The 26,368-nt window shown below is 41.5% G+C and overlaps 1 protein-coding gene across 1 annotated transcript in view; it reads right to left on the reverse strand.

Moving 5' to 3' along the window:
• The window catches only part of LOC138852453 (uncharacterized), a 173,217-nt gene that overhangs the window by 127,503 nt on the left and 19,346 nt on the right, over positions 1 to 26,368 (reverse strand). The window contains exons 4-5 of the mRNA XM_070083127.1: positions 13,872 to 14,030; positions 11,089 to 11,179 (exon numbers count right to left, since the gene is read on the reverse strand). Of these exons, the coding sequence (XP_069939228.1) occupies positions 11,089 to 11,179; positions 13,872 to 14,030 (250 nt within the window). The remainder of the gene's footprint in view (positions 1 to 11,088; positions 11,180 to 13,871; positions 14,031 to 26,368) is intronic.

Below are 26,368 nucleotides of genomic sequence, written 5' to 3' on the forward strand. Positions count from 1 at the left end.
CTATCCAGGATGGGTCCAGGCAAGAGATGAGACGTCTTGCTCTGTTCTCTACTCTGTCAAGCAGTCGCAGATGAGAGGGGGGGCAGGCAAACCAAGAAAGTGGAGCATACTCAAGGTGTGAGCGTACTTGTGCCTCGTACAGAATCTTGCAACCCCTACTGCCAAGCAGATGCGAGATACGGCGAAGTGCTGTAAGCTTCCTGGCTGCCTTGTTTGCTAGATTTACAACATGGTTCTTCATGGTTAGTTTGGAGTCAAATTTCACCCCAAGGATATCAACTTCTTCTCCAGGTGCCAACATATTCCCATTCATCCTTACTACTGCACCAGCATTACCATCATGGTGCCTAGAGACGATCATCATTTGCATTTTCTCAGGTGCAAATGTTACTTGCCATCTATTTCCCCAAGCTGATATAGCTCTCAGCTGGTGATTGATGTAGCTTAGAGCAGCTGGCATTTCTTCTCTTGGGTAAGTGAATGTCTGTACAGTCGTCTGCATATGCATGTGATTCTGGGATGAGATGAAGAAGGTCGTTGAAGTAGACATTCCATAACAATGGACCCAGCACGCTTCCTTGTGGAACACTTGCCCCAATAGGATGCCTTGCTGATTCCGTTCCATTGAGAACTACACTTAGAGATCTACCATGAAGGTAATCACTGAGGAGACATAGCGTAGAGCCTGCAATTCCCAGTGCTTGAAGATTTGCTAAGAGGCCCTGGTGCCACACCCGGTCGAAAGCGCCAGCAATGTCCAGTGCTACCACACAGCTGACTTTGGATTCATCCAGTGACTGGTGCCACTTAGTGGAGAGGTTTAACAGTAGATCAGCAGCAGAGTAACCTTTCCTGAAGCCATATTGACGGTCACAAAGTAGTGAGTGATAGTCAAAAAACTGGCATTTGTCTTGAGATTATTGTCTCAAGGATCTTACCAGTGATTGACAGGAGTGACACTGGTCTGTAGTTGCTGATTTCTGCTCTGCTCTTCTTTTTGTGAACAGGGACTACATTTGCCTCTTTCCATAGAGAGGGCCATTTACACTGTACTAGGCAGTGCTGAAAGATGCGAGTTAGAGGTGCTGCTAGCTGGTCTGCACATCTTCTCAACAATCTTGGGCTCAACTTGTCTGGGCCCACAGCCTTTTCTTGGTCAAGCGATTTAAGAAGGAAATGCACCTCCTCCTGCCTTATTGTCACCACTGACAGTTTTGACACAGTTCTTGCAGCTAGCCAAGGAGGGTCCCTTGCTGGATCAGGAACTTGCATTTTGGTAGCAAAGTGTTCAGCAAAGAGGTCCGCCTTCTCTTGACTACTAGTAGAGGTGGTCCCATCCTGTCGATTTAGAGGTGGAATAAGTTCATCAGGCAGATAACCTTGTCTGTCCTTGACCAGGGACCACCAGGTTTTGGAGCCTACCCTACCTGATGCTAACTTTCTTTTAGTGTCCACCTCCCATTTAGCAATGGCCCACTTCTGAACATCACCCATATGCCTACAGGCTTGCATGTGCAAGTTCCTGTTATAGGTGGTAGGATGTCTCTTATACCTTCGCCATGCTTTGTACTTAGCAGTAGCAGCCTCTCTACAACGAAAGCCAAACCAAGGCTGATCTGTAGGCTTCGTCACATATTGCCGGTGAGGAATGTGTTCTTGCTGTAGATTAAGGATGTGTCCAGTGAAGGCTTTCACTTGGTTGTCAACATCCCCTTGGAGAAGAGCATTCCAGTCGGTGGTGGCGAGCTCAGAGCAAAGGGTTGGCCAATTACCTCTTTCCCATAGCCAGGTTGTGCGTGTGGACTCCTCACCTCGTTCTGTTGGGATCTTAAGTGTGGTAAAAACAGCCTTGTGGTCAGACGATCCAACGTAGCCGAGGGGTTGACAAGTGACTATGCCTTCTGCCAGATCACTCACTACTGTTTCAAGGGAGGAGCCAGAGATATGAGTAGGGAAATCAACAAAGTTTTTCATGTCAAACAATGCAAGAAGGTCATCAAAGTCCCTCTGTATAAGGTGCTGGTTGAGGTCACCAACAATTATAATATGTTGACAATTGTGTTGTAGCAGAAGGGAGTCAATATTTTCCATTAGGAAGTTGATAGGGTCTGCATGTTGCCACTGAGGTCTGTACATTGCACATGCTAGTACAGAGGTACTAGTGTTTATACAGAGCTTGAAGAACATCATTTCAAGATGTGTAGGGGTGGCAACATCAATGTGCTGGGCATGAACACTTTTAGAGAAGCACACAGCAACACCTCCTCCTTGCCCTTGCCTGTCTCTTCTCATCCATGAGGTGTAGCCAGCAATTCTTGCAAAATTTTCTGGAGTCCTGTCATCCAAAAATGTTTCAACAACAGCTATCATGTCGGGACGTCGAGTGTTCACAAAACTATGTGTGAGCTCTCCAACCTTAGTAATGAAACCTCTAATGTTGGCCGACAGGATGCTGATAGACTGGCTCCTCATGATGAAGTGGTCAGCAGTGAAGACGTCCTTTGGGAATGTACTTGCTTGGACATCCTCCTCTTTTATGCAGTTTTGTAAGGTTCTGATGATGTGTTGATTGCAACACGAAAGGCCTAGAGCTATCATTGTACTCCGCCCATGGTTGTTTTGTAATATATATATATATATATAGATATATATATATATATATATATATATATATATATATATATATATCTATATATATATATATTGTCAAGGAACTATGAAAGTAATACATCAAAGGAAGGCAATTAAAGGGCTTAGACCACACCTCACAGTCAACTCCCACAACAAAGAAACACCTGACGCGCGACAATACCGGACTCATAAGAAAAGAGAAACACTGCAGTAGAAAAAAACCCATACCCCTGGCCGGGATTGAACCCGCGGTCATAGAGTCTCAAAACTCCAGCCCGTCGCGGTAGCCACTAGACCAGCTAGCCACAATAAGATTCATCCAACTAGGTATATTTCTACACCATAGGAAGGTTAGCACAGGCACCTCTGTGACCACAAATGCAAGTTTTTACAGATGAATCTCCAGCTAGCGTGGCCGTGACGAACTCTAGCTCAAGTCCCTTCACTGCCGTCAACATGACTTAAGAAATCGTAATGACACGATTGCAAACAAACCATACCCCCGCCGGGATTGAACCCGCGGTCATAGAGTCTCAAAACTCCAGCCCGTCGCGTGCTCAATGTATTATTAAACTCTTCCCAAATTTTATTAATTATAAATTAGTCTAATTTATATAAACCAAAGGAAATATTCATATTATTTTCAGAACTGCTTTTTATGAAACAAGATTCATTTATATTTCTGTCGACCATGGACTTGCTTGATACAACTTTCTAAACTTTTTGAAAATCAGTTGGATAGTTAAAATCTCTCACATGAATAAATAGAGCATTGGAATCTTGTCCAGTTTTAATGCTATATTTATGTTGTTTTAATCTAAGCTCGAGACTTACCAGTTTGACCGTAATAAACTTTATCGCAAATTTTACAAGGAATCTTTTAGACACATCCGTCAGCATTTTGGGGGGAATTCTTTATCAAAAGTTTTTTTTACTGTATCAAGATTTTTAAATACAACTTTAATATTAAAAGTCTTAAGAAGAGAAGGCATATCAACCAAGTTTTCATGGTAAGGGAGAACCAACATATTTTTAGTTGAATAAGGTTGGTTGTCCCTTTTTGGGTTGTAAAAAGTATTTCTAGAACATAAGAACATAAGAAAGGAGGAACACTGCAGCAGGCCTGTTGGCCCATACTAGGCAGGTCCTTTACAATTCATCCCACTAACAAACATTTGACCTACCCAATTTTCAATGCTACCCAAGAAATAAGCTCTGATGTGCAAGTCCCACTCAAATCCAACCCATCCCACTCATGTATTTATCCAACCTAAATTTGAAACTACCCAAAGTCCTAGCCTCAATAACCCAACTAGGTAGACTGTTCCACTCATCTACTACCCTATTTCCAAACCAATACTTTCCTATGTCCTTTCTAAATCTAAACTTATCTAATTTAAATCCATTACTGCGGGTTCTCTCTTAGAGAGATATCCTCAAGACCTTGTTAATATCCCCTTTATTAATACCTATCTTCCACTTATACACTTCGATCAGGTCTCCCCTCATTCTTCGTCTAACAAGTGAATGTAACTTAAGAGTCTTCAATCTTTCTTCAAAAGGAAGATTTCTAATGCTATGTATTAATTTAGTCATCCTACGCTGAATGTTTTCTAACGAATTTATGTCCATTCTGTAATATGGAGACCAGAATTGAGCTGCATAATCTAGGTGAGGCCTTACTAATGATGTATAAAGCTGCAGTATGACCTCTGGACTTCTGTTGCTTACACTTCTTGATATAAATCCCAGTAATCTATTTGCCTTATTACGTACGCTTAGGCATTGCTGTCTTGGTTTAAGGTTGCTGCTTACCATAACCCCCAAGTCCTTTTCGCAATCTGTATGGTTAAGTTCTACATTATTTAACTTATAAGTGCTAGGGTTATGGACACTCCCGAGCTTCAGAACCTTGCATTTATCTACATTGAACTGCATCTGCCACTTTTCTGACCAAGAGTAGAGTTTGTCTAAATCCTCCTAAGTTCCCTAACATCTACGTTTGAATCAATTATCCTACCTATCTTCGTGTCATCGGCGAATTTGCTCATATCACTAGTAATTCCTTCATCAAGATCATTGATATATATTATAAACAACAACGGGCCCAAGACTGATCCCTGTGGAACGCCACTTGTTACTGATCCCCACTCGGATTTAACCCCATTTATGGACACTCTTTGCTTCCTGTCTGTGAGCCATGATTCGATCCACGAGAGCACCCTTCCCCCAATGCCATGAGCTGCTACTTTCTTCAACAGTCTTTGGTGCGGAACTCTATCAAATGCCTTACTAAAATCTAAGTAAATAATATCAAATTCTTTATCGTGGTCAACAGCCTCAAAAGCTTTACTGAAGAAAGTTAATAAATTAGTTAGACAAGACCGGCCTCTTGTGAATCCATGCTGAGTATCATTAATCAAGCTATGCTTATCGAGATGGCTTCTTATAATCTCAGCTATAATTGACTCTAGTAATTTGCCTACAATTGAGGTCAGGCTTATTGGGCGGTAATTTGACGGTAACGACTTGTCCCCTGTTTTATAAATAGGAATTACATTAGCCATCTTCCACATATCAGACACTGCACCTGTTTGAAGAGATAAATTAAAAATATTAGTTAATGGTTCACAGACTTCCATTTTGCATTCCTTTAGAACCCTTGAAAAAACCTCATCAGGACCCGGTGACTTATTTTGCTTCAGTCTGTCTATCTGCTTCAAAACCATTTCACTAGTGACTGTGATGTTGAAGAATTGAGACACTTATGCAACACATGGGAATCTTAATTGAAGAAACGTTTCGCCACACAGTGGCTTCATCAGTCCAATACAAAGTAGAAATGGGTAAGGAGAGTAGAAGTATGAGGTAATCAGTCCCTCAACCTGGATTCGATGTGTTCAGTCCATCACTCTTACTACAAGAGTGATGGACTGAACACATCGAATCCAGGTTGAGGGACTGATTACCTCATACTTCTACTCTCCTTACCCATTTCTACTTTGTATTGGACTGATGAAGCCACTGTGTGGCGAAACGTTTCTTCAATAAAGATTCCCATGTGTTGCATAAGTGTCTCAATTCTTCAACTTGTCGGTTTTCAAAACCATTCATCACATGACTGTGATGTTATATAATTTATCTTCTTCTGATCCACTATAAAAATTAATTACCGGAATATTATTAGTGTCTTCCTGTGTAAAAACCGAGAGAAAATAATTATTTAAAATCGAGCACATTTCATTCTCTTTGTCAGTAAGATGCCCATAGTTATTTTTAAGGGGACCTATCTTATCTCTGACTTTTGTTCTATAGACCTGGAAAAAACTTTTTGGGTTAGTTTTAGAATCCCTAGCAACTTTAATTTCATAGTCCCTTTTAGCTTTTCTTATCCCCTTTTTAATGTCCCTCTTAATGTCAATATACTGATTCATAAGATGACCCTCGCCTCTTTTGATACGCCTATAAATTCCTTTCTTATGCCCTAGTAGATATTTCAGCCTATTATTCATCCATTTTGGGTCATTTCTATTTGATCTAATTTCCTTATAAGGGATAAAAGTTCTTTGAGCAGCATGTATTGTGTTCAGAAAACTGTCATATTGGTAGCTCTCTTCGTTACCCCAGTCAACAGATGATAAGTGTTCTCTAAGCCCATCGTAATCTGCTAAGCGAAAATCTGGGACTGTTACTGAGTTATCCCTACTATCATACTTCCATTCAATTCTACATGTAATTGATTTGTGGTCGCTAGCACCCAGTTCCTCTGAAACTTCTAAATTATTAACAAGGGATTCATTGTTTGCCAGAACTAAGTCAAGCAGGTTATTACCCCTTGTAGGTTCTGTCACAAACTGCTTCAAAAAACAATCCTGAACTACTTCTAAGAAATCGTATGATTCTAAATTCCCAGTCAAGAAATTCCAATCAATATGACTAAAGTTAAAGTCTCCTAGAATTACTACATTATCGTGCCTTGTGGCCCTAACAATTTCCTCCCATAGTAGTCTCCCCTGGTCCCTATCTAAATTTGGGGGACGGTATATCACACCTAAAATTAATTTTTCATGTCCCTCTGAAAATTCTATCCAAACAGACTCTGTATGTGTTACTTCAGACTTAATACCCGTTTTTATGCAACAGTTCAAGCGATCTCGGACATACAATGCCACCCCACCCCCCTTCCCGATACTTCTATCTACTTGGAACAATTTAAAACCCTGAATGTGACATTCTGCAGGCATGTCCCGACTTTTTGAATTAAACCAGGTCTCAGTAATGGCAAATACATCTATGTTACCTGCACTAGCAACTAGTCTCAACTCGTCCATCTTATTTCTAGCACTGCGACTATTTGTGTAATAAATATTTAATGACCCTCCTATCTCTTTACCCTTCCTGCTCCTTTCTGTTATTCCACTAAACCTATTACTGTCATTGTCAATTTGTGCCACTGGCTTTCCAATATCCTCTTCATTTTGCCTATTATTAGTTCTCCTAGTACTCATGTTACTACCCTGCGACTTCACAGTTTTCCCGCCAAAACCCATACCACTAACTATTCCTAGTTTAAAGACCTAACAGCTCCCTCCACTGCGTTGGCCAGTGCTCCCACCCCACACCTAGACAAGTGAACCCCATCCCTGGCATACATGTCATTTCTGCCATAGAAGAGGTCCCAGTTGTCAATGAATGTTACCGCATTTTCCTTACAGTATTTGTCCAGCCAGCAATTGACGCCAATTGCTCTGGACAACCATTCATTTCCAACTCCTCTCCTTGGCAAAATGCCACATATGACAGGTTTCCCACCCTTCTTCCTAATTATCTCTATTGCTGACCTATACCTGCTAATCAGGTCCTCACTCCTACGTCTGCCAACATCGTTGCCTCCAGCACTGAGACAGATAATAGGATTGCTCCCATTACCTCTCATGATGTCATCCAGACGGCTAACAATATCCTTCATCCCAGCCCCAGGAAAACATACTCTCTGCCTCCTACTCCTATCCTTCAAACAGAATGCCCTATCCATGTACCTGATCTGGCTATCCCCAACAACAACAATGTTTTTACCTTCCTTGGCGTCGTCTGTAGTGATGCTCCGAGTAGTCGACTCACATTCGCCAGGTAGCATTACACCACTTGTAGAATTCATCAAGATGTTCTCGATGGTCTTCGTTGGGGTTTCTAGGGATGTCTCACTCACGTCTGCCAATGCTTCCTTGGTGCTCGTTGTGACATTCCCAGTAGAACACTCACATTCGTCAGGTAGCACCGAGAATGAGTTGAAGGTTTCCACGGCAGTCTTCTGGTTTCTCGTTGTTTCTGCCTCTCCAACCGTTTTCTTAATCTTCAGCTTGGTTCCATGTTGCCCGGCCACTGACCAAGCTCCCCTCTTAACCTGGGGACTCACAACAGGTGGATTACTACGAATCCTCTTGTTCTCCTCCGTTAATCGCCGTATCTCCAGTTTAGCAACTCTGAGTTCTTCTCTCAACTGCTGGTAAAGCTGCTCAAGAGAGGGCATCCTGGTTCAGATTCACAGAGAGCACACAAACAGGTCTTCACAGAGCTAAGTACACGTCACCACTGAGCTAAGTACACGTCACCACTGAACTAAGTACACGTCACCACTGCTAAGTACACGTCACCACTGAGCTAAGTACACGTCACCACTGAGCTAAGTACACGTCACCACTGAGCTAAGTACACGTCACCACTGAGCTAAGTACACGTCACCACTGAGCTAAGTACACGTCACCACTGCTAAGTACACGTCACCACTGAGCTAAGTACACGTCACCACTGAGCTAAGTACACGTCACCACTGAACTAAGTACACGTCACCACTGATTTTAAATGATTTATCAATTACATTTCTCGGTATTTCAGATCATTGGCTATTTCATAAATTTTGGATATTTCTTTATCTATGAACTCTGGAAGAGTTTAATAATACATTGGACAAATAATAAACCTTATTTCTTGGGTAGAATATTTTGTTAGTAGGTTGTCGTGAAGACCTGTCTAGTTGGACCAGCGTACCTACTGCAGTGTTCCTCTTTTCTTATGAGTCCGGTATTGTCGTGCGTCAGTTGTTTCTTTGTTGTGGGAGTTGACTGTGAGGTGTAGTCTAAACCCTTTAATTGCCTTCCTTTGATGTATTACTTTCATAGTTCCTTGACAATGTGAGTAGTCACTAAAGCGCTTGGAATTTCACTACTCTTTCACAGTGGTTGTTTTGCATATTTTAAAATCACCTGTTTACTGTGATCTTATTGCATATATATATATATATATATATATATATATATATATATATATATATATATATATATATATATATATATATATATATATATATATATATATTACAGTGCATTGTCCTGCATAATATAAGAAATTTTTGTACATGTCCTGTCTCGACCAAGCCTGGATGTCGACTGGCAGCTTGGATGCTAGCCCAGGTGGCATCAGAAGTTACAAGCGGCTATCGAGCTGTTACACTAGACATAATACACAACACTACACAAAGAACCTGCACATGGAAGAGAGGAGCTTACGACGACGTTTCGGTCCGACTCGGCGGCATTTACAAAGTCAATGTGACTTTGGAAATTGTCCAAGTCGGACCGAAACGTCGTCGTAAGCTTCTATCTTCTATGTGCGAGTTATTTGTGTATCGTTCCAGTCACGGTATTGTGACTACTTTTTTTGTTATTTATAATACAAAACAATTATACATCACTGACACCTGTTGGAATAATATACCATTGTTATACTCTCGTCTACATGTGGTTATTGGGGTCAAGTCAGAGCTGGCCCCACCTTATTGCTGGTCGCTGCCAGGTATAATTTCTCAGTTTCTAGAGGCTCGTCGTGCTTCTTGAAACTAATTGAAACTAATTGTCACTTCCTGACAATTCTAATGCTGAAGAAATGCTTCCTAACATATATATGACTGACACGAGTTTTCAACTTCAAGTTCCTATTTCCCATTTCTAAAACGTTCTGTCCTTGATTGCCTTGTCAGTTTATTTCAGCATATTCTTCGTCTTTTTTCGTATCCGCCCTAAGCCTCCTTTCCTAGATCTCCTGTCCTAGGCCTCCTGTCCTAGGCCTCCTGTCCTAGGCCTCCTGTCCTCAAGTCATCACAATAACTTCTCTCAAGCTCTCCTCGTCCTTGAGTGAGGTCTGCAGCCTTTGTCCTGCTAGCCTATACTCCCTCAGCAGTATTTTTTTATCCTTCACCAAATTTCATAACTTTGCACTTGATGGGATTAAACTCCAGGAGCCATTTGTCAGACCAGATCCCTTTTAGTCTTTCCTGATCCTCGACCGCTTGTATTCTCCTCATTACTTTCATGTCGTCTGCAAACAGGAATGCTTCTGATTCTTTCCCTTCCCTTATGCCAATCAGGTATTCAAAATACAGCATTGGCTGTAGGACTGATGCTTATGGAACCCCACTCATCATATGCTTCCATTCCCACACCTCTTCACGGACCATCATTCGTCGCTTCTCTCCTTTCAGGTATTCCTTTAACCATCGCAGTAAGCTCCTTATGAGCTCCTCATCTTCCTTCTTCAGTCTGATTACCTAGTTCCTGACTCCTGTTTTCCTCCAGAAGAAGCTTAATAAAAACTTTGGATAAGTTCGGGCTTTTGTTGTGTTTGTGTGTGCGTGTACTCACCTATTTGTGGTCGCAGGGTCGTTAAATCAAGTTCATCCCTCTATTTCATATTTCTTTGTTCGCTTATTTGAATTTAAATAAAGTTTCATCTAATTTTGCAAGAAAAAAAAAATAAAATTATTTGAAATTCTTGGTTTGAATATTAAAATGGTAAAATTAAAAAAAAAACTTGAGTCCGTTAGTTAGCAGTGTTAAATCTCTTCACTTGCATCAAATAATACAAGAGGAACTGTGTTCTCTCACCAGTAATGTAACGAAATCCATTCTTTTACAATGAGTCCTCTGAGCGTATCCTCCGAGGGTGTCCTGTGAGAGTATCCTTCAAAAGATGTGTACACCGAGAGGTGTATATCTCTCACTGAAGAATAAATACTATTAAAGTTTACTTTAACCCCTTCAAGGATGAATGTATACCTGACTGGTAGTGTAGAGGTGACATTGTGAAGTCGACAGCCTTGAGCCCCATTAAAAATAACTTAACTATTTATATATTCTCTTGAATATCTTTCTTGATATGTGTGTACTATGTACATGAGGGAATTTACACGAGGAAGGATGTAAATCTCAGTAAGCATACACTTGCAGTTTGCTTTAAGCCCAGCATCATTAATAACCATCTTCAGTCGATAAAGTTCAAACCCAATTAACCAGCTAACCAAGATCCCACAGTCGATTCTATATAACGTAGTCATGAACGCGCTACATGTGCTCATTAACAGGTAAAAATGTTTACTGGAGTTTGTTCTTATCCTGCACTTACCTCCCTCATCACCATGCCCACCATGCCAGACCAAGACCCATTGCCAAAGTTTGCGCCCCAGAACCCATCAGGAGGCCGAACGATGGTGTACCTGGTGCGATACAAATATGTTGTTAAATTATCACACACACACACACACACACACACACACACACACACACACACACACACACACACACACACACACACACACACACACATACACACACACAGTCTGGGGACCATAAGGTAGTCATTGCAGTGATGTATAACCCATCACAGAATTGCAGGAGGCCAAGAGAGGAATATGAAGAGAGTAACAGGGCGATGGTGGACACACTGGCTGAGGTGGCAAGAAGAGCTCACTCGAGCAGAGCAAAGTTACTGGTTATGGGCGATTTCATCCACAAGGAGATTGATTGGGAAAACCTGAAGCCACATGGGGGTCCCAAAACATGGAGAGCCAAGATGGTGGATGTGGTACTGGAAAACCTCATGACCAACATGTTAGGGACGCTACCAGAGAGAGACGGGAGGATGAACCAGCAAGACTAGACCTCCTGTTTACCCTGAGTAGCTCGGACATTGAGGACATCACTTATGAGAAGCCCATTGGAGCTAGTGATCACATGCTTTTGAGACTTGAATTCATAGGAGTTACAATTGGAGAGGGTAACAGGAGTTGAATGGAGAAGGCCAAACTATAAAAGGGGGGACTACACAGGTATGAGGAACTTCCTGCAGGAGGTTCAGTGGGAAAGAGAATTGGCAGGAAAGTCAGTAAACGAAATGATGGAATAGGTAACAACAAAATGCAAGGAGGCAGAGGAAAGGTTTGTTCCCAAGGGTAACAGAAATAATGGAAAGGCAGTAATGAGCCCTTGGTTTACCCGAAGGTGTAGGGGGGCAAAAACTAAGTGCACTAGAGAATGGAAAAAGTACAGAAGGCAAAGGACCCAGGAAAATAAGGAGATTAGTCGAAGAGCCAGAAACGAGTATGCATAGATAAGGAGGTAGGCCCATTGACAATACAACATAGCATCGAAAGTCAAGTTCGACCCGAAACTACTGTATAGCCACATTAGGAGGAAGACAAAAGTCAAAGACCACGTAATCAGGCTGAGGAAAGATGGTGGGAAGCTCACAAGAAACTATCAAGAGGTGTGTGAGGAGCTCAACACGTGAGTTATGGAAATATTTGCAGTGGAGACAGGAAGGACTCTGGGAAGACAGAACAGAAGGGGACACCAACAAGGAACATACCGACAAGTATTGGATGAAATACAGACAACTGAGGAAGAGGTGAAGAAGCTGCTAAGTGACCTTGATACCTCAAAGGCGGTGGGACCGGTTATCTCTCCCTGGGTCCTTAGAGAGGGAGCAGAGATGCTCTGTGTGCCACTAACCACAATTTTTAACACATCCCCTGAAACTGGGCAACGATCTGAGGTATGGAAGACAGCAAATGTGGTCCCCATTTTTAGGAATGGAGGCACTAAACTATAGACCTGTGTCACTGTCGTGTATAGTATGCAAAGTCATGGAGAAGATTATCAGGAGGAGAGTGGTAGAGCACCTGGAATGGAACAAGTTTATCAACGACAACCAGCACAGATTCATGAAAGGCAAATGCTGTGTCACAAGCCTTCTGGAGTTTTATGACAAGGTAATAGAAGTAAGAAACGAGAGTGAGAGAGAGGTGGGTTGGCTGCATTTTTTGGACTACAAGAAGTCCTTCGACATAGTTCCTCACGAGAGATTAGTGCAGAAGCTAGAGGATCAGGCACGTATAACAGACAGGGCACTGCAAGGGATCGGGGAAAACCTAACAAGGAGGCAACAACGAATCATGGTAGGTGATGAGGTATCATGGTGGGCGCCTCTGACGAGCGGGGTCCCACAGGGGTCAGTCCTAGGACCAGTGCTGTTTTCCATATATGTGAATGACATAATGGAATGGATAAACTCAGAAGTGTCCCTGTTGCAGATGATGTGAACTTAATGAGGAGAATTAAATCAAATGATTATCAGGCAGGACTACAAAGAGACCTGTGCAGGTTGCACACGTGGTCCAGCAGCTGGCTATTCGAATTTAACCAGTCCAAATGCAAAGTCATGAAGATCGGGGAAGGGAAAAGAAGACCGCAGACAGAGTATAGGCTAGGTACTATTAGTAATCGACCACACAGCATTACAGTACAATTCACTTCTAACGAAACTCAAGAGGTTACGAAACAGTTCTAAAATGAAACCACAACTTCGAGACAAGTTCAGAACTTTGAAAGATATCTGCATGTCATGTTACGATACTCCATCCAATTCGACATATAGAAGAATACACAATAAATTCTTTTAAATGTTAATGTCCAGTATAAGAGAAGGCAGATAATTGTCGTTTTATATCGTCTGAGAAATAAAATTAATTATGGAATGGCTTATTTCACGATATAAGCTGTCTTCAAACATGAATTTAAAACCTACTAAGAGAGAGCTTAATTACGTCAATATATCGAAAGTTAGCAGATAATGTAAAGAACTGAAAATTAATGCTTACGTACGTCTGAAAGTAATTGTACAAAGGTAGTTACACAACCACTTACACAGTCAGAGTCTGTATGTTGATGTGTAAGATCCCACTTACAGATTATTATTCAAAAAATCTTTATACAAAAATCTCAGACACATATTTTTGTTTCTTATTTGTAATATTTTATATATCAAGCGAAAGAAGACAATATTCAAGTCAAAACATATAATTTAGTATTCACAAATTAAAATAATAAATACTATTGGGTTTTACTTACGAAAAGTTGAGAGCTTCAGCAAGATAATCCATCATATGTGCCATAGGTCCCGTAAAACGAATCCTGGACACCCCCGGAGCCTCAGGATCATTTGTCACTGTCATCTTATGGAGTGAGTTTCCATCTGAAGCTGCCAGCAGGTGAGGTCCGTGTTGAAATCTGCCAAATATGATATACTTTTCGTATATTTCCGTTGCTTTACCACGCATGTAGCTTATGATATTTTTTATTGGTGTCTAATGTTTTTTATGTCGATTGTTGAATGTCAAGTTTATTAATTTTTTTTTTATTATCACACTGGCCGATTCCCACCAAGGCAGGGTGGCCCGAAAAAGAAAAACTTTCACCATCATTCACTCCATCACTGTCTTGCCAGAAGGGTGCTTTACACTACAGTTTTTAAACTGCAACATTAACACCCCTCCTTCAGAGTGCAGGCACTGTACTTCCCATCTCCAGGACTCAAGTCCGGCCTGCCGGTTTCCCTGAACCCCTTCATAAATGTTACTTTGCTCACACTCCAACAGCACGTCAAGTATTAAAAACCATTTGTCTCCATTCACTCCTATCAAACACGCTCATGCTTACCTGCTGGAAGTCCAAGCCCCTCGCACACAAAACCTCCTTTACCCCCTCTCTCCAACCTTTCCTAGGCCGACCCCTACCCCGCCTTCCTTCCACTACAGACTGATACACTCTTGAAGTCATTCTGTTTCGCTCCATTCTCTCTACATGTCCGAACCACCTCAACAACCCTTCCTCAGGCCTCTGGACAACAGTTTTGGTAATCCCGCACCTCCTCCTAACTTCCAAACTACGAATTCTCTGCATTATATTCACACCACACATTGCCCTCAGACATGACATCTCCACTGCCTCCAGCCTTCTCCTCGCTGCAACATTCATCACCCATGCTTCACACCCATATAAGAGCGTTGGTAAAACTATACTCTCATACATTCCCCTCTTTGCCTCCAAGGACAAAGTTCTTTGTCTCCACAGACTCCTAAGTGCACCACTCACTCTTTTTCCCTCATCAATTCTATGATTCACCTCATCTTTCATAGACCCATCCGCTGACACGTCCACTCCCAAATATCTGAATACATTGACCTCCTCCATACTCTCTCCCTCCAATCTGATATTCAATCTTTCATCACCTAATCTTTTTGTTATCCTCATAACCTTACTCTTTCCTGTATTCACCTTTAATTTTCTTCTTTTGCACACCCTACCAAATTCATCCACCAATCTCTGCAACTTCTCTTCAGAATCTCCCAAGAGCACAGTGTCATCAGCAAAGAGCAGCTGTGACAACTCCCACTTTGTGTGTGATTCTTTATCTTTTAACTCCACACCTCTTGTCAAGACCCTCGCATTTACTTCTCTTACAACCCCATCTATAAATATATTAAACAACCACGGTGACATCACACATCCTTGTCTAAGGCCTACTTTTACTGGGAAATAATTTCCCTCTTTCCTACATACTCTAACTTGAGCCTCACTATCCTCGTAAAAACTCTTCACTGCTTTCAGTAACCTACCTCCTACACCATACACTTGCAACATCTGCCACATTGCCCCCCTATCCACCCTGTCATACGCCTTTTCCAAATCCATAAATGCCACAAAGACCTCTTTAGCCTTATCTAAATACTGTTCACTTATACGTTTCACTGTAAACACCTGGTCCACACACCCCCTACCTTTCCTAAAGCCTCCTTGTTCATCTGCTATCCTATTCTCCGTCTTACTCTTAATTCTTTCAATAATAACTCTACCATACACTTTACCAGGTATACTCAGCAGACTTATCCCCCTATAATTTTTGCACTCTCTTTTATCCCCTTTGCCTTTATACAAAGGAACTATGCATGCTCTCTGCCAATCCCTAGGTACCTTACCCTCTTCCATACATTTATTAAATAATTGCACCAACCACTCCAAAACTATATCCCCACCTGCTTTTAACATTTCTATCTTTATCCCATCAATCCCGGCTGCCTTACCCCCTTTCATTTTACCTACTGCCTCACGAACTTTCCCCACACTCACAACTGGCTCTTCCTCACTCCTACAAGATGTTATTCCTCCTTGCCCTATACACGAAATCACAGCTTCCCTATCTTCATCAACATTTAACAATTCCTCAAAATATTCCCTCCATCTTCCCAATACCTCTAACTCTCCATTTAATAACTCTCCTCTCCTATTTTTAAATGACAAATCCATTTGTTCTCTAGGCTTTCTTAACTTGTTAATCTCACTCCAAAACTTTTTCTTATTTTCAACAAAATTTGTTGATAACATCTCACCCACTCTCTCATTTGCTCTCTTTTTACATTGCTTCACCACTCTCTTAACCTCTCTCTTTTTCTCCATATACTCTTCCCTCCTTGCATCACTTCTACTTTGTAAAAACTTCTCATATGCTAACTTTTTCTCCCTTACTACTCTCTTTACATCATCATTCCACCAATCGCTCCTCTTCCCTCCCGCACCCACTTTCCTGTAACCACAAACTTCTGCTGAACACTCTAACACTACATTTTTAAACCTACCCCATACCTCTTCGACCCCATTGCCTATGCTCTCATTAGCCCATCTATCCTCCAATAGCTGTTTATATCTTACCCTAACTGCCTCCTCTTTTAGTTTATACCTTCACCTCTCTCTTCCCTGATGCTTCTATTCTCCTTGTATCCCATCTACCTTTTACTCTCAGTGTAGCTACAACTAGAAAGTGATCTGATATATCTGTGGCCCCTCTATAAACATGTACATCCTGAAGTCTACTCAACAGTCTTTTATCTACCAATACATAATCCAACAAACTACTGTCATTTCGCCCTACATCATATCTTGTATACTTATTTATCCTCTTTTTCTTAAAATATGTATTACCTATAACTAAACCCCTTTCTATACAAAGTTCAATCAAAGGGCTCCCATTATCATTTACACCTGGCACCCCAAACTTACCTACCACACCCTCTCTAAAAGTTTCTCCTACTTTAGCATTCAGGTCCCCTACCACAATTACTCTCACTTGGTTCAAAGGCTCCTATACATTCACTTAACATCTCCCAAAATCTCTCTCTCTCCTCTGCATTCCTCTCTTCTCCAGGTGCATACACGCTTATTATGACCCACTTCTCACATCCAACCTTTACTTTAATCCACATAATTCTTGAATTTACACATTCATATTCTCTTTTCTCCTTCCATAACTGATCATTTAACATTACTGCTACCCCTTCCTTTGCTCTAACTCTCTCAGATACTCCAGCTTTAATCCCATTTATTTCCCCCCACTGAAACTCTCCTACCCCCTTCAGCTTTGTTTCGCTTAGGGCCATAACATCCAACTTCTTTTCATTCATAACATCAGCAATCATCTGTTTCTTGTCATCCGCACTACATCCACGCACATTTAAGCATCCCAGTTTTATAAAGTTTTTCTTCTTCTCTTTTTTAGTAAGTGTCTACAGGAGAAGGGGTTACTAGCCCATTGCTCCCGGCATTTTAGTCGCCTCATACGACACGCATGGCTTATGGAGGAAAGATTCTTTTCCACTTCCCCATGGACAATAGAAGAAATAAAGAAGAACAAGAACTATTTAGAAAAAGGAGAAAAACCTAGATGTATGTATATATATATATGCATGTGCGCGTCTGTGAAGTGTGACCAAAGTGTTAGTAGGAGTAGCAAGATATCCCTGTTATCTAGCGTGTTTATGAGACAGAAAAAGAAACCAGCAATCCTACCATCATGCAAAACAGTTACAGGTTTCTGTTTCACAGTCATCTGGCAGGACGGTAGTACTTCCCTGGGTGGTTGCTGTCTACCAACCTACTACCTAATGACTGTTCAAAATAAATTCGTTGTCTGTTAAATAGATTCTTCTCTTTTTGTTAGTATTTGTTTACACATTATCATTATCTCTCAGTAATGTTCAGACCTGTCATAGATTCTTTCTCATTTAGCAAATTTGTCATTGTCTATGGCGATGAGTAAGACATGTGCAAGGCTAGATAACTTTATTATGAGACATTTTGCTTGCGCAGCAGGCCTTATCTATCTAATAGACAGGCAGAAGTAGTGAGATGCAGCAGTTGAAGACGTGGTCACATAGGAAAGAATCATTAGTAGAAATAGGTCAGGCGCATGTTTGACTCATTATCAGTATATATGTATGTACATATGTATGTATGTATGTATGTATGTATGTATGCATGTATGTATTATAACCTGCTTTCCTGTGTCCTATACGAAATTCTCATGGATTGTATCCCTGGGTCATGGAATATTTTTGTAGCACATGCAATGTGTTTGTGGTCCCTGGAACACTGGCATGTTCCACTCACATTTATTACGCCTTCAGCAGCTCCATAACTCGTACCTTAACAAAGGTAATGGTTTGGTTTTACTGAATAAGTCAACGTTAATAAAACACTATTGTTCTTATTAAGCATTACTATATTTACCCATACCTGGAGAGGTTTTTGGGGGTGAACGCCTCCGTGGCCCTGTCTGAGACCAGGTCTCGTGGTAGATCAGGGTTTGATCAGCCTGGCTGTTACTGCTGGCTGCACGTAAACTGACATATGAAGCACAGCCCGGCTGGTCGGGTACTGGCTTTAAGTGTCTTCTTGAAGACAGCCAGGGATCTATTGGTAATCCCCCTTATGTAAACTGGGGTAGGGGGCAGTTGAGCAGTCTTGAGTCCCTAACACTTATTTTGTTGTCTCTCAGTGTACTCGTGGAAATGTTACATCTCCTGCCGAGTCTTTTGCTTCCACAGGGAGTGATTTTCGTGTGCATCTTTGGTACTAATCCCTCTAGGATATTCCATGTGTATGTTATCATGTATCTCCCTCTCCTGCGTTCCAGGGGATACAAATCAAGGGACTTCAACGGTTCCCAGTAATTTAGGTGTCTTATCGTACTTATATGTTCCGTGAAAGGTCTTTTAACACTTTCCAGGTCAGCAATTTCGCCCGTCTTGAAGGGGGCAGTTAGTGTACAGCAGTATTCCAGCCTGGAGAGAACAAGCGATTTGAGGAGAATCATCATGGGCTTGGCGTACCTAGTTCTGAAGGTTATCATTATCTGTCCTATCATTTTTCTAACAGATGCAGTAGATACATTGTTGTGGACTTTAAAGGTGAGATCCTCTGACATTATCACTCCCAGATCTTTCACATTAGTTTTTCGTTCTATTGTATGGTTAGAATTTTTTGTAGACCCTGATACAGTTATAATTTCCTCAAATTTTCCACATCTGAGTAGTTGAAATTTCTCTTCATTGAACTTCATAATGTTTTGAGTGGTCCATTTGAAGATTTGGTTGATGTTCGCTTGGGGTCTTACGGTGTCATCGATGGAAGACACCATCATGGCAATTAGGGTGTCATCCGCAAAGGAAGACACGGAGCTATGGATTACAGCTCTGTCTATGTCAGATATGAGGATGAGGAATAGGGTGCGAGCGAGTACTGTGCCTTGTGGAACAGAGCTTTTCACTGTAGCTGCCTCAGACTTTACTCTGTTTACTATTACTCTTTGTGTTCTATTTGTAAGGATGTTATAGATGCATCTACCAATTTTTACTGTCATTCCTTTATCACTCATTTTGTGCGCTATTACACAGTGGCAGAACTTGTCGCAGGATTTTGCAAAGTCTGTGCATACTACATCTGCATTTTGTTATCCTCAGCAGCATCCAGGACCTTGTCATAGTGGTCCAGTGTTGTCCTGAGTTCTGTAACTGATGGGTATCTATGTGATGGTTATCCATATCTAGGATGAATTGTTTCCAAACTTAACAGTTATTTAAGAAAATTAAAATTTGGTTCTGCCTTGACCTAAGGGTTGTATTCGATTATATTTGTTACTGGGTCGAAATCAAAAATTATCTATGGTTTCCCAAAAATCTCTTCGACCTATTTTCAAATTTAACTGAATATTAGCTAGTGTTTGGTTATTTTTCATGCTCTTATTATCACTAATACGTTTATTTATAAAGATACTTTTTCATTTGTAAAGGAGAGAGACAGTGTTATGTCCAGTTTCCAAATTACGTCGGTTTTTAAAAAAATTCTTCTATATGAGACTATTAATATATAGTGTGAAGAAGTCATTAAATGCTCCAACCAAGTCTGTGGTTTTAACACTAGAACATGAGACAGTTGCTCAGCTATGCAGAAAATTGATTGTGTTTGTTTATTAATAAAAAATATAACCAGGACGTTGGGGTAGGTATGGGATATCCTCTGGGTCCTGTTGTCAGCAATATATTTTTGTTATCATGACAAGTTATAGTTAAATTAGTGTCCTTTAGATTTTAAACAGCTTTCTTATAAATTAGACACATGTGCAACTCTTGGGTATCTTTATTGAGGAAACGTTTCGCCACACAGTGGCTTCATCAGTCCATACAAAGGAGAATCTTGAAGAACAGGAGGAGAATGAGGTAATCAGTCCCTCAACCTTGAGTCGATGTGGTCAGTCCATCAATCTTGAATGGACTGACCACATCGACTCAAGGTTGAGGGACTGATTACCTCATTCTCCTCCTGTTCTTCAAGATTCTCCTTTGTATGGACTGGTGAAGTTACTGTGTGGCGAAACGTTTCCTCAATAAAGATACCCAAGAGTTGCACATGTGTCTAATTTATCAACATGTCGGTTCTCTGAACCATTCATCTACAAAGCTTTCTTATAGTAAATATATGGACGATTTCTTTTAAATTCTTACGCTTTCTGATCAGATTCGTTTACCAGTTGATTACTAGAATTCTACGTATCATAGTACTGAGTTTACTTTGGAAACTAAAATAAATAATTATTTGGCATTTTTGGATGTTAACACCGACAGAACTAGATTTTTTGTGTACTCAGGTTTACAGTACATCCGTCTTTGCAGAACTGTGCACCAAATTTCCTTCTTTCATTCCTACTTAATACATATGTAATTTGGTTTTACACATACTTTTCATGCTAATCATATTTTTCTAGTTCATTCTGCACTTAGAATTGGAACGTCTTAGATCCATTTTGTCTAGTAAAAGTTTTCCTTTTAGGTTTATTGTCATGTATATTGGTAAAACTTTAAAATCATTAAATGACACTTCAACTAGGGTTGATAATGATATACTTAAAATTACTTGAGTTCCATAACAGTTTTTTTAAGTTGTTTTGATATTTTCTCTAAATTAGTATAAGAAAACTTTTCAAATCACAAAACACAGTCCAAAGACTTTCAAATACAGTGCAACCTCGGTTGTCGAATTCAATTCGTTCCAGGTGTCGATTCGACAACCAAAATGGTCAACAATCAAAGTAGTTTTTCCCAAAGAATATTGTGAATAGAATTTTCCCGTTCCAGACCCCTAGTGATACTATAATAATTTATTAAAAATGTACTAACCACTACACAAAACTATAAAAATCAAAACTAAAAGAACCTTTAACTGAATTACTGTACAGTAAATAAAAATTTAACTGCCTCTTACCTGTCGGAGGAGAGTTAATGGCATAATGGACGAAGGTGTAGGAGAAGAGGGACGTGTGTTACTGCTTGGAAGGAGAGTCACCTTCTATTAACTGTCTTTCTGGTGTTGTTTCTCTTTGTCTCTTTACACCACTAACACCTGGCTCACTGGTTTTTTGTCTCACTAAAAACCTGTTCAGTGAGGTTTGTTTCAGGGTCCGTTTTAACACTTGTCTAAATTGAGACATTACACTGTCGTTGTACATGTTAGAGTGACAGATGACCATTGCTTTGTCTGGATGGTATTTTTCAGTAAACTCCTGCACTTCACTCTATATACCACACATTTCTTCTGTGATGAGTTCAGTTCTATGCTCCACATCATCTTCAATCACCTCAAGGCCGAAGGTCTTTTTCTGGGACACAATATCCTCTACCAGTAGACTTTGATTTACCAAAAGGCTTAGCTATATCAACCATGCGGTGCCTATCTACAAACTTTCTAATGACTTTTTTTTCAAATTCAATAGTGCTTTTCACAACTTTGTTTTTGTTTTCATCTCTTTATCCTTCATTGGACCCATGACGGCTTATCTCACGATCACAAAATTGCACCAGAACCGTAAAATAATAAAAAAGTTAACAAGATACATAAAAGGTCAAGAGATGTTTACAGCACGCGAGTTAGTGGCTATACTGGCTCACATCCATGCTGTCGACTCATTGTCCAGTGTGCATTCTGTGAGCATGCGACCCGTGACCCGAGCCGTTCTCATTGTGAGTCGACAGTAAAGAGAACGTTCGATAACCAGGACAAATTTTTCTCCAATTCCTCCTTTGAAAATCGATTTGTTCAACAAGTAATGCAGTTAACAACCGAGGTTCCACTATATACGTGTAAGTGCCGTGACAGACAGGCACAGACACACACACACACACACACACACACACACACACACACACACACACACACACACACACACACACACACACACACACACACACACACACACATACATACGTGATGAGGTGTCACAATGGGCACCTGTGGTGAGCAGGGTCCCACAGGGGTCGGTTCTAGCACTAGTGCTATTTTTGGCATATTTGTAAGACATGATGGAAGGGATAGGCACAGAAGTGTCCCTGTTCACAGATGATGTGAAGTTAATGAGGACAATTAAATCAGATGAGGATAAGGCAGGACTTCAAAGAGACCTAGACAGGCTGGACACATGGTCCAGCAGCTGGCTTCCCGAATTCAACCCCGCCAAATGCAATGTCATGAAGATCGCAGAAGGGCAAAGAAGACCGCAGACAGAGTATAGGCTAGGTGGCCAAAGACTGCAAACCTCACTCAAAAAGATCTTGGGGTGAGTATAACACCAAGCACGTCTCCGGAAGCATACATCAACCAGATATCTGCTGCAGCATATGGGCGCCTGGCAAACTAGAGATTAGCGTTCTGATTCCTAATTAAGGTATCTTTCAAGACACTGTACACAGGGTACGTCAGGCCCATACTGGAGTATGCTGAACCAGTTTGGAACCCTCACCGGGTCAAGCATGCTAAAAAATTAGGTTAGTTCTAGAGCTAAGGGAATGTCCTACGAAGAAAGGTTAAAGGAAAAATCGGCCTGACGACACTGGAGGAGAGGAGGGTTAGGGGAGACATGATAATGACATACAAAATAATGCGTGGAATAGACAAGGTGGACAGAGACAAGATGTTCCAGAGAGGGGACACACAAATAAGGGGTCACTCTAGGAAGTTGAAGACTCAGATGAGTCACAGAGATGTTCGGAAGTATTTCTTCATAGAGTGGTCAGGAAGTGGAACAGTCTGGCGAGTGATGTGGTGGAGGCAGGAACCATACATAGGTTTAAGATGAGGCATGACAAAGCTCAGGGAGCAGGGAGAGAGAGGACCTAGTAGCGTTCAGTGAAGAGGCGGGGCCAGGAGCTGAGTCTCGACCCCTGCAACCACAATCAGGTGAGTACAATTAAGTGAATACATACATGCACATGCATGCACACACACACACATACACACACACACACACACACACACACACACACACACACACACACACACACACACACACACACACACACACACACACATGCACACGCACCTGCACACGCACATGGAGAGGCCCTAACAGACCACTGCAGTTCTCAGGAAAAGCTGAGAAGGGAAAATGGCAGACCACTGAGCTCAGAGACATCAGATAGGAAAGAGGCAATGGAGGCAACTAAATCAACTCAGGAGATGGAAAGGAAAATGCAGTGGGAGAATGAAAGGGAGAGGTCAGTTTTTGTTTATGGGCTCCAGGTGAAGGGGGAACTTTCGAAGCAAAAAGACAGGGGGAGAAAAAAGCGATTGAAAGTATCAGGAAACCAACTGGAGAGGATGGCATGACCCAATTGACAAATTTTCTGGGAATATGGGGGTTTCCAAGAGGGAAAAAAACGGCCAGTCAAAGTGATTTTTCAGGCAGAATCTTATCGATACAGGATCCATTGGGAGAAAGCGCAACTAAGGGACACATTGAAGTACTGGAGGCTGTATCTCGACCATGATAGAACACATGAAAGGCAGAAACTGAAAGAGAGGTTACAAAGATGCAAGGAAGAGAGGCAAAGACAGAGACCAGGAGAACCCACACTCAGGAGGAAGAGCAAATACAAACTCCACCCCAACAGAAACCCCCCATAGTTCCCAGCCAGGTCTCCCATTCCCCCAACCCCAAGGTTCTCCCCAGTCCAGAATTTTAGAAAAGAAGTTGAGGTTTGGTATACAAATGATGATGGAATAATAAATAAATGTCAAGAGTAACATGAAATGATCAAGGAGATGTCCTCAGATGTCACAGCACTCACAAAAACAAAACTCACCGGGATGATAACAGACGCGGTCTGATATCAAACCATGAGGAAAGATAGAGGGAGCAGAGAGGGAGGAGGAGTTGCGCAGCTCATTAAAAGCCGATGAGAATTTGAGGGAATGTAAGGAATGGATGAAATGGGCGAAAGGGACTACATAGAAGGTACAATTAAATCTGAGAGACATAAAGTAATCATTGCAGTGATGTACAGCCCACCATAGAACTACAGGAGGCTGAGGTGGCAAGACCTCACATTTGTAGAGCACAGTTACTAGTTATGGGTGATTTCAACCACAAGAAGATTGATAGGGAAAACCTGGAGCCACATAGGGGTCCTGAAACATGGAAAGCCAAGATGATGGATGTGGTACTGTAAAACCTTGTGCATCAACATGCTAGGGACACTACCAGAAACAGGTGAGGATGAAGCAGCAAGACTGGACCTCATATTTACCCTTAGTAGCTCATACGTCGAGGACATCATATATGAAAGGCCCCTCGGATCTAGTGATCATGTGGTTCTGAGCTTTGAATGCATAATAGAGTTACAAGTGGAAAGGGTAATAGGAGTTGGATGGGGAAAGCCAAGCTACAAAAAAGGGGACTACATAGACATGATGAACTTCCTGCAGGAGATTCAGTGGGAAAGAGAACTGGTAGGAAAATCAGTAAACGAAATGATGGAATAAGTGACAAAATGGAAGGAGGCAGAGAAGTTTGGTCCCAAGGGTACCTTTAATAATGGGAAGACCAGAATGAGCCCCCATTGCTTTACCCAAAGGTGTAAGGAGGCAAAAACTAAGTGTGCTAGAGAATGAAAAAAGTACAAAAAACAAAGGACCCAGGACACTAAAGAGATTAGTCAAAGAGTCAGAAATGAGTATTCACAGATTAGAAGGGAGGCCCCAGCGGCAGTACGAAAACGACATAACAAGTCAAGTCCGACCCGAAGCTGTTGTATAGCCACATCAAGAGGAAGGCAACAGTCATGGACCAGGTAATCAGGCAGAGAAAGAAAGCTGGGGAACTCACCAGAAACGACGAAGAAGTATGTGACAAACTCAACATGAGATTTAAGGAAATATTTACAGTGGAAACAGAAAGGATTCCGGGAAGTCAGAACAGGGGGGGGTATCAACAACTGATGGATGAGATACAACCGAAGAGGAGGTGAAGAAGCTGCTAAATAAACATAATACTTCAAAGGCAGTGGGACCAGACATCTCTCCGTGGGTCCATAGATAGGGAGCAAAGACGCTGTGTATGCCACTAACAACAATTTTCAACACATCCATTGAAATTGGGGAAATACCAGAGGTATGGAAGACGGCAAATGTAGTCCTCATTTTTAAGAAAGGAGACAGACACGAGGCACTAAACTACAGACCAGTATCACTGATGTGTATAGTACACAAAGTCATGGAAAAGATTACTAGGAGAGTGGTGGAGCTATTAGTACGGAACAAGCTTATAAACGACAATCAGCACGGATTTAAGGAAGGAAAATCCTGTGTCACAAACCTACAAGGTAACACAAGAGATCAGTCCAAAAGCTAGAGGATAAGGCATGCATAACAGGAAAGGCACTGCAATGGATCAGAAAATACCTGACAGGGAGGCAACAACGAGTCATGGTATGTGACGAGGTGTCAGAGTGGGCGCCTGTGACGAGTGGGGTTCCACAGGGATCAGTCCTAAGACCAGTGCTATTTTTGCAGTTAATGTGAAGTTAATGAGGAGAATTAAACTGGATAGGATCAGGCAGGACTACAAAGAGACCTGGACAGGCTGCAAGCCTGATTCAGCTACTGGCTCTTCGAATTTAACCCTCCCAAATGCAAAGTAATGAAGATCAGGGAAGGGCAAAATAGACTGCAGACAGCGCATAGGCTAGGTGGCCAAAGACTGCGAACTTCACTCAAGGAAAAGGATCTTGGGGTGAGTATAGTATCGAGCACATCTCCTGAGGCACACATCAACCAGATAACTGCTGCTGCATATGGGTGCCTGGTAAACCTGTGAATAGCGTTCCGATACCTCAGTAATGAATCGTTCAAGACTCTGTACACCGTGTACGTCAGGCCCATATTGAAGTATGTAGCACAAGTTTGGA

Source organism: Cherax quadricarinatus, chromosome 9 (assembly GCF_038502225.1).
Source record: "Cherax quadricarinatus isolate ZL_2023a chromosome 9, ASM3850222v1, whole genome shotgun sequence".
Lineage (NCBI taxonomy): Eukaryota > Metazoa > Arthropoda > Malacostraca > Decapoda > Parastacidae > Cherax > Cherax quadricarinatus.